A 10,948-nucleotide genomic window follows, 5' to 3' on the forward strand; every position below is an offset into this window, starting at 1 on the left:
AGTTGTAGGTTGTGTACTGAAGTGACATCACTTCACTACACAACATACAACTGATGTCACTTCAATGTAGAACCTACAACTGGTGTCACTTCAGTAAACAACCTACAACTGACATAAGTCGTAGGTTCTACAATGAAGTGACATCAGTTATAGGTTGTGTATTGAAGTGACATCAGTTGTATGTTCTATATTAAAGTGACATCAGTTGTAGGTTGTGTAGTGAAGTGACACCAGTTGTAGGTTCTACAATGAAGTGACATCAGTTGTATGTTGTGTAGTGAAGTGACATAAGTTGTATGTTCTATATTAAAGTGACATCAGTTATAGGTTGTGTATTGAAGTGACATCAGTTGTATGTTCTATATTGAAGTGACATCAGTTGTAGGTTGTGTTTATTGTTAAACAAGACAACATCAAGTCTATAGAAACACGTGTTATTGTTAAATAAGGACAAAATCAGTCACTTTAAGATGCCCCACTTTTTATTGTTCTACAGCAGTTAGTATGAGATGAATGAAGTAAAATCCACGGTCTCTATTGTTTAACAGGATAAAAACCTGACAGATGGCGCCTCGTCAAACTTCTGTTACAGCTGGTGCTATGATTCCACTGACAAAGACGAAAGTAACCTCAAATACTTTGCCTATTGTTTGGAGAAACGTTATCATTTTTGGAATTCTGCATATAATAGCAATATTTGGAGCTCGGATAGCCATTTTCGAATTACCCCTGGGATTGTGGCTTTTTGGTATGTACCAAACTGTTTTATGATATGTACATTTTTTTTCCACAACCAACTTCTTTCTATTGTATATAACTTGCAGTGAATACAATTATTTAAAACCAAATACAGTCATTTCGTCGCGTTCTCCAAGTACATTCTAATATGGAGTTTAAATAAAACCATTAAGTTTGTTTCTTGTTCAGCACAAAGTTACACAATAAGCTTTCTCTGCTCTGTCCACGACAGGTATCGAAACACGGTTTCTAGCGTTGTAAATCTGCAGAAATCATTACGTAAAATCTGCATCAGATTTACTGTGCCTAACGGTAGAGTGTCTGTTAAAGTCCATGAGCTGACACTGGATAACAAAACCTAAACCTTGTGTAGAGACACGTAATATCAAGCAGAATCCAACTGACACTGGGAAATAAAACCTAAACCATGAATATAGACATGTAGTCTACAGCAGTATCAGCTGACACTGGATAACAAAACCTAAACCATGTGTAGAAACACGTAATCTCAAGCAGAATCCAACTGACACTGGATAACAAAACCTAAACCATGTGTAGAGAAACGTAATATCAAGCAGAATCCAACTGACACTGGGAAATAAAACCTAAACCATGAATATAGACATGTAGTCTACAGCAGTATCAGCTGACACTGGATAACAAAACCTAAACCATGTGTAGAGACACGTAATATCAAGCAGAATTCAACTGGCACTGGATAACAAAACCTAAACCATGTGTAGAGACACGTAATATCAAGCAGAATCCAACTGACACTGAGAAATAAAACCTAAACCATGAATATAGACATGTAGTCTAAAGCAGTACCAGCTAATACTGGGTAACAAAACCTAAACCATTTTAGAAACATGTAGTCTCAAGCAGTACCAGCTAATACTAGGTAACAAAACCTAAACCATTTTAGAAACATGCAGTCTAAAGCAGTACCAGCTAATACTGGGTAACAAAACCAAAACTACTTCCAACTAAGATCTTTAGTGTGAAGCTGAGATGACGGGTGTAAACTATAGGTATTAAAGATGGCTGGTATAATTTTGAAGACGGCTGATGTGAACCTTAGATGTTGAAGATGGCTAGTTTAAACTTTACGTGGTGAAGATGTTTTGTGTAAATTTGAATATTGAAAGTCATGTAGGGATGATCTGTGTATAACAGTATCATCCTTACATTATTGTTATTTATCATTTATTGTTTAAATCCTTTCTGTCATTCCTACATCATTTTACAGAAAATGTGTTTTTACTACTTGTTTTTTGTAACCTTTCTTCCTCTGACTGAAAGTTAGTGTATTCTACTAATGTGTGTAATAAAATGTAATATTATGTAGTTAGTGTATTCTACTAATGTGTGTAATAAAATTTAATATTGTGATGTTAGTGTATTCTACTAATGTGTGTAATAAAATTTAATATTATGAAGTTAGTGTATTCTACGAATGTGTGTAATAAAATTTAATATTATGTAGTTAGTGTATTCTACGAATGTGTGTAATAAAATTTAATATTATGTAGTTAGTGTATTCTACTAATGTGTGTAATAAAATGTAATATTATGTAGTTAGTGTATTCTACTAATGTGTGTAATAAAATGTAATATTATGAAGTTAATGTATTCTACGAATGTGTGTAATGAAATTTAATATTATGTGGTTAGTGTATTCTACTAATGTGTGTAATGGAATTTGATATTGTGTTGTTAGTGTATTCTACGAATGTGTGAAATAAAATTTAATATCATGAAGTTAATGTATTCTACGGATGTGTGTAATAAAATTTAATATCATGAAGTTAATGTATTCTACTAATGTGTGTAATGAAATTTAATATCATGAAGTTAATGTATTCTACTAATGTGTGTAATAAAATTTAATATCATGAAGTTAATGTATTCTACTAATGTGTGTAATAAAATTTAATATCATGAAGTTAATGTATTCTACGAATGTGTGTAATGAAATTTAATATTATGTGGTTAGTGTATTCTACTAATGTGTGTAATGGAATTTGATATTGTGTTGTTAATGTATTCTACGAATGTGTGTAATGAAATTTAATATTATGAAGTTAGTGTATTCTACTAATGTGTGTAATAAAATTTAATATCATGAAGTTAATGTATTCTACTAATGTGTGTAATAAAATCTAATATCATGAAGTTAATGTATTCTACTAATGTGTGTAATAAAATTTAATATTATGAAGTTAATGTATTCTACGAATGTGTGTAATGGAATTTGATATTGTGTTGTTAGTGTATTCTACGAATGTGTGAAATAAAATTTAATATTATGTAGTTAGTGTATTCTACTAATGTGTGTAATAAAATTTAACATTATGAAGTTAGTGTATTCTACGAATGTGTGTAATAAAATGTAATATTATGTATATTGTTTATTTTTCCTCCTTCACTCTGTACATAATATAGAGGTTCGCTCCCTAAAGACACTAAATGTATAGTGTACAAAGCATTGAGTATCTACATGTTACAGTCATCTAATGCTCATCTTTCACTCTCTTCTTAAGTTTTTAAAGGAACACCAAGTTTCTGTGAAAAAACTAACATCAATGGGTAATCATAACATCGTATAAACTAGAATTAGAAGTGATGACAAGGTGCACTGCCCAGAAACATAGAGAGTTGATTTAGGTTTAAACTGACGTTGGTGATAAAGTAGTTGTAGAGTTATCTGTTTTATAAACCGCCAGTACAGACAATGTAATTATATAGAGTCTACCGGCTATATAATATATGTATCATAAACCGTCAGTACAGACAATGTAATTATATAGAATCTACCAACTTTATAATATCTGTTTTATAAACCGCCAGTACAGACAATGTAATTATATAGAGTCTACCGGCTATATAATATCTGTTTATAAACCACAAGTACATACAATGTAATTATATAGAATCTACCGGCTTTATAATATCTGTTTTATGAACCGTCAGTACAGAAAATGTAATTATATAGAATCTACCGGCTATATAGTATCTGTTTTATAAACCACAAGTACAGATTATGTAATTATATAGAGTTTACCAGCTATATAATATATGTATCATAAACCGTCAGTACAGACAATGTAATTATATAGAATCTACCGGCTTCATGATATCTGTTTTATAAACCACAAGTACAGACAATGTAATTATATAGAATCTACCAGCTTTATAATATCTGTTTTATAAACCACCAGTACATACAATGTAATCATATAGAATCTACCGGCTATATAATATCTGTTTTATAAACCGCCAGTACAGACAATGTAATTATATAGAGTCTACCGGCTATATAATATATGTATCATAAACCGTCAGTACAGACAATGTAATTATATAGAGTCTACCGGCTTCATGATATCTGTTTTATAAACCGCCAGTACATACAATGTAATCATATAGAATCTACCGGCTATATAATATCTGTTTTATAAACCGCCAGTACATACAATGTAATCATATAGAATCTACCGGCTATATAATATCTGTTTTATGAACCGCCAGTACATACAATGTAATTATATAGAATCTACCGACTATATAATATCTGTATCATAAACCGCCAGTACAGACAATGTAATTATATAGAATCTACCCGCTATATAATATCTGTTTTATAAACAACAAGTACATACAATGTAATTATATAGAATCTACCGACTATATAATATCTGTTTTATAAACAGCCAGTACAGACGATGTAATTATATAGAGTTTACCGGCTATCTGTTTTATAAACCGCCAATACAGACAATGTAATTATATAGAAACTACCGGCTATATAATATCTGTTTATAAACCGTCAGTACAGACAATGTAATTATATAGAGTTTACCGGGTCTATGATATCTGTTTTATAAACCGCCAGTACAGACAATGAATTATATAGAGCCTACCGGCTATATAATATCTGTTTATAAACCGTCAGTACAGACAATTTAATTATATAGAGTCTACCGGCTTTATGATATCTGTTTTATAAATAGCCAGTACAGACGATGTAATTATATAGAGTCTACCGGCTATATAATATCTGTTTTATGAACCGCCAGTACAGACAATGTACTTATATAGAGTCTACCGGCTATATAATATCTGTGTTATGAACCGTAAGTACAGACAATGTAATTCTATAGAGTCTACCGGCTATATAATATCTGTTTTATAAACCACAAGTACATACAATATAATTATATAGAGTTTAACGGCTATATAATATCTGTATTATAAACCGCCAGTACAGACAATGTAATTATATAGAGTTTACCGGCTATGTAATATGGGTTTTATGAACCGCCAGTACATACAATATAATTATATAGAATCTACCGGCTATCTGTTTTATAAACCGCCAGTACAGACAATGTAATTATATAGAGTCTACCGGCTTTATGAGATCTGTTTTATAAACCGTCAGTACAGACAATGTAATTATATAGAGTCTACCGGCTATATAGTATCTGTTTTATGAACCGTCAGTACAGACAATGTAATTATATAGAGTCTACCGGCTAATAGTATCTGTATTATAAACCGCCACTACAGACAATGTAATTATATAGAGTCTACCGGCTATATAATATCTGTTTATAAACCGTCAGTACAGACAATGTAATTATATAGAGTTTACCGGGTCTATGATATCTGTTTTATAAACCGCCAGTACAGACAATGTAATTATATGGAGTCTACAGGCTATATAGTATCTGTATTATAAACCGCCAGTACAGACAATGTAATTATATAGAGTCTTCCGGCTATATAATATCTGTTTATAAACCGTCAGTACAGACAATGTAATTATATAGAGTCTACCGGCTATATAGTATCTGTTTTATAAACCACAAGTACAGACAATGTAATTATATAGAGTTTACCAGCTATATAATATCTGTATCATAAACCGTCAGTACAGACAATGTAATTATATAGAATCTACCGGCTATATAATATCTGTTTTATGAACCGCCAGTACAGACAATGTAATTATATAGTTAACAGGCTATATAATATCTGTTTTATAAACCGTCAGTACAGACAATGTAATTATACAGAATCTACCGGCTTTATAATATCTGTTTTATAAACCGTCAGTACAGACAATGTAATTATATAGAGTCTACCGGGTCTATGATATCTGTTTTATAAACCACCAGTACAGACAATGTAATTATATAGAGTCTACCGGGTCTATGATATCTGTATTATAAACCGTCAGTACAGACAATGTAATTATATAGAGTCAACCGGCTTTATGATATCTGTTTTATGAACCGCCAGTACATACAATGTAATTATATAGAATCTACCGACTATATAATATCTGTATCATAAACCGCCAGTAAAGACAATGTAATTATATAGAGTCTACCGGCTATATAATATCTGTCTTATAAACCGCCAGTACAGAAATGTAATTATATAGAGTTTACCGCCTATATAATATCTGTATCATAAACCGTCAGTACAGACAATGTAATTATATAGAGTTTACCGGCTCTATAATATCTGTTTTATAAACCTCAGTACATACAATGTAATTATATAGAGTCTACCGGCTATATAATATCTGTTTTATAAACAGTCAGTACAGATAATGTAATTATATAGAGTTTACCGGCTTTATAATATCTGTATCATAAACCGCCCCTACAGACAATGTAATTATATAAAGTCTACCGGCTATATAATATCTGTTTTATAAACCGTCAGTACAGACAATGTAATTATATAGAGTCTACCGGCTATATAATATCTGTCTTATAAACCGCCCGTACAGACAGTGTAATTATATAGAGTCTACCAGTTACATATTTGATGGAAGTACATGAACTTTAATGGTTTTACATCTACACTAATATAAAGTAATACTTTAAACGTGGAATGAAATGATGATTATATTTTTTTTCGTTTTTTAGGTTTGTTCTATGGGCTTTTGTCAGGCTTAGGAGTAACTGCAGGAGCTCACCGATTATGGTCTCATCGAACATATAAGGCAAAATGGTCTCTCAGGCTCTTCTTAGCCTTTTGTAACTGTATAGCTGGCCAGGTGAGCAGAGTAAGGCGGTTAACATTATGATACATCATACTGATAGCTCTTGTGCACATTTTCAATAAACATCACGACGCCAACGTTTACCAAGACATTTTATACAAATAAAATTATTGTTCACATGGAAACACTGATTTTATCGTACTACAGGTGAGAAGGTTAAGAAATCAGTTGTTTAAAGATTAAGTTTAGTTCTTGTCAACTGCAAAGCTTGTCAAAGAAGTAAAATGATACAAGTATTTGGTGTTATCTATTCCTGCACTTTTGTAACTGTGTAGCTTATCAAGTAAGAAATGTTAATAATTCTGGCATGAGAGAAACGTTTATATATATATTTCAGACAGTGTCTTCCACATTCAATATTTCATTTTATTGTCCCTTTAATCTTAAAGATCTGTTTAAAATCAGACACTCTTTAGATAATGTTTACTCCTTCTTATTGTACACTAAAATTTTAAAAGTAGCCAACAGTTATTTGGGTGTGAACTCACTCTTTAGATAATACTTACTCTTTTTTAGTGTCAATAAGATCTTTTAAAATAGCCAACAGTTATTTGGGTGTGAACTCACTCTTTAGATAATACTTACTCCTTTTTAGTGTACAATAAGAACTTTTAAAAGAGCCAACAGTTATTTGGGTGTGAACTCACTCTTTAGATAATGTTTACTCCTTTTTAGTGTACAATAAGAACTTTTAAAAGTTTTGTTTGCTTTTTTCTTGAATTTTGATCGAAGCTATTCTAGCACCACCTGCGTTATCCGTCCCTAGACTGGAGATAAGGCAGCTAGTCAACACTACCCACCGCCACCGTTTCATATACTCTTGTAAAACCAAATCAAGGGATAGCCTCACGGTTCAGTAACGCGACGCAAGACACGTAACTTAAGCTCCACAATCCGGCACACTATCCACTAGACCACTTGGGTGCCGGTGTCATTGGCCCCAGAATATATCCCCTCCCCCCTTGAACGCCTTCTTGTGGCATTATACAAGTTACTTAATTTTGAAGATAAGTATAAAATATTGTAGCCAAACCATCCAGATAGTAAAATAACAGAAACTGGATGAGGAAGTAGAGTAAACACAATTTTACATTTATGTGATCAGTAGAGTAAACACAATTTTACATTTATGTGATCAGTAGAGTAAACACAATATTACATTTATGTGATCAGTAAAGTAAATACAATTATACATTTATCTGATCAGCAGAGTAAACACAATATTACATTTATCTGATCAGTAGAGTAAACACAATTATTCATTTATGTGATAAGTAGAGTAAACACAATATTACATTTATCTGATCAGTAGAGTAGACACAATTATACATTTATCTGATCAGTAGAGTAAAACAATTATACATTTATCTGATCAGTAGAGTAAACACAATATTACATTTATGTGATAAGTAGAGTAAACACAATATTACATTTATCTGATCAGTAGAGTAAACACAATTTTACATTTATCTGATCAGTAGAGTAAACACAATATTACAATTGTGTGATAAGTAGAGTAAACACAATTTTACATTTATCTGATCAGTAGAGTAAACACAATTATACATTTATCTGATCAGTAGAGTAAACACAATATTACATTTATGTGATAAGTAGAGTAAACCCAATTATACATTTATCTGATCAGTAGAGTAAACACAATTTTACATTTATGTGATCAGTAGAGTGAACACAATTATACATTTATCTGATCAGTAGAGTAAACACAATTTTACATTTATGTGATCAGTAGAGTGAACACAATTATACATTTATATGATCAGTAGAGTAAACACAATTTTAAATTTATTTCCAGAAATTTGTCTTAAAAATTAGTTTAAAAACTAGATTTTCCCTGTCAGAGAAATCAATGCATTGAGCTATATCAGCGCCGTAGACCAGGAAATGTTCAGCACCACTAGAGGTCACTGTTTCCTAGTAACTATATAACTGACAGGTTTATGGGGTTGAAAATAGGAAATGAGCAGCAGTACGTAGTTTACACCCAGCTTAGCGAAACTAGCAACCCTCGTCCTACCTTTAAAAGAAAACCAATATATCAGGACACCCATAAAAACTTGACTTTATTGATTTGCTCTATAATAACAAACTACTTTTTTTAAAGGTCACCTTCGCTCCTATAACTGCGGATGCTAACTGGAGTCTTTTACGAAGTTGGACTTTAGTACATCGTAATAATATGAAGGTTCACGTACACGTTTAATGGAAAACTTGACCTACACGGCCCCTTATCGCTAATTGAAATTTTTTTTAGAAAACATTTAATCCGTTGTTATTTGGCCAACAAATAAAATAACGTGTTTCTAACGTCATATCCAGAGACTATTAATAATAACTGATTTTTCTTCGTATATTTTAGGATATTTCGCGCTACTTAGAGCTATCTGCGAATATTAGTTCTAAATTTTGGATTTATAGGCTAGAAAGAAGTTAACTAGTCCACTATACCTACAGCCAATTCCTGTGTTCTGACGGGCAGGACTTGGGATTTGACCGTCTCTCTTTTAGCACACCCATGTCCACAAAGTACGGAGCGCGAACCATGAACACTCATGTTCACAGTCTGGACACGTTAACCATTGGGTCACGCCCTGACCATGAAAACTGATCAGTAAGAATAAAGCATTGTTACTACATTTAAATATATATATATATATACGATTCGTGGTGCAGAATGAAAAACCTTGTCGGCATTGTATATTCATTTCATTCACTCCGTACTTCTTAGGATTACTACATTACTCATGATCCTATTGTATAATAGATGTAATGCTTGCTTCTTTCTCCACATTTAGCTGATCTATTTTATCTATTACAATATTCTGTAGTTTTTATTTTGTCAAAACTTGTAATAAACAGTTTCGTTTCATCCAGAACGACATCTACGAGTGGTCAAGGGACCATCGAGTGCACCACAAGTTTTCCGAAACGGATGCAGATCCTCATAATGTTAACAGAGGATTCTTCTTCGCACACATGGGTTGGCTGTTGAAAAAAAAACATCCAGACGTCATTAAAAAGGGTAAAACTATCGACTGTGGCGACATCTTGCGGGACCCGGTTGTACAGTTTCAGAGAAGGTGAGATTTCAAATCATGGAAACGTTTGAATTAATTTAATTTTCAAACAATGATATAGTTAAGGTGATATTATCAACAGATATTAATGAAGAAAACACCAGCTGAAAATTTTGAGAATAATAGAACAACGTTTCGATTTCAACGTTGTTTTTGTTAAGGTCTGCCTCATTCGGGTTTTTGCCCGTATTTAATATCTGTTACCATATTTTATTCTGTTTTCTTTTGGGCACGTTTCGGGCAGACGAAATACAAACCGTGTTTTTAAATATTTTATTTAGATGTGTTTATTTATTCCTTATTAACTTTTAGAAACTAATTAAGAAGTGTTTATTTCTTCCTTCACTGAAGGTAGACAGAGGTTATATTTGTACACCCCGTGTGTGTGTGTGTGTTTGTCAACAATGTAGAAAAGTATTCCTCATTGCCCCCGTCAAAAATGGTCCGTGACCGTTGATAAGGACGGACATACGGACGCATTTTCGTATTTTTTGAGAGCCATACACGATCAACTGTGGGTGTGGGGACGTATGTGTTCTGCAGAGTTTATCATGGAATTGATGGGTTAGTCACCATTAGTACCCCTCTAGTTTGGAATTGATGGGTTAGTCACCATTAGTACCCCTCTAGTTTATCATGGAATTGATGGGTTAGTCACCATTAGTACCCCTCTAGTTTATCATCGTATTAATAGATTAGTCACCATTAGTACCCTTCTAGTTTATCATGGAATCGATAGATTAGTCACCATTAGTACCACTCTAGTTTATCATGGAATTGATGGGTTAGTCACCATTAGTAACCCTCTAGTTTATCATCGTATTGGTGGGTTAGTCACCATTAGTAACCCTCTAGTTTATCATGGATTGATGGGTTAGTCACCATTAGTACCCCTCTAGTTTATCATAGAATTGGTGGGTTAGTCACCATTAGTACCACTCTAGTTTATCATGGAATTGATGGGTTAGTCACCATTAGTACCACTCTAGTTTATCATGGAATTGATGGGTTAGTCACCATTAGTACCACT

At 32.5% G+C, this 10,948-nt stretch overlaps 1 protein-coding gene across 1 annotated transcript; it reads left to right on the forward strand.

Annotated features, from left to right (window-relative positions):
* Positions 1 to 564: 564 nt before the first annotated feature.
* On the forward strand, positions 565 to 9,925 carry LOC106474810 (stearoyl-CoA desaturase 5-like). Its single transcript, XM_013935501.1, has 3 exons — positions 565 to 748; positions 6,684 to 6,814; positions 9,716 to 9,925. The coding sequence occupies exons 1-3, from the start codon at positions 565 to 567 to the stop codon at positions 9,923 to 9,925; spliced, it is 525 nt and encodes a 174-aa protein (XP_013790955.1).
* The last annotated feature ends 1,023 nt before the right edge of the window (positions 9,926 to 10,948 follow it).

Source organism: Limulus polyphemus, unplaced genomic scaffold, assembly GCF_000517525.1.
Source record: "Limulus polyphemus unplaced genomic scaffold, Limulus_polyphemus-2.1.2 Scaffold7712, whole genome shotgun sequence".
Lineage (NCBI taxonomy): Eukaryota > Metazoa > Arthropoda > Merostomata > Xiphosura > Limulidae > Limulus > Limulus polyphemus.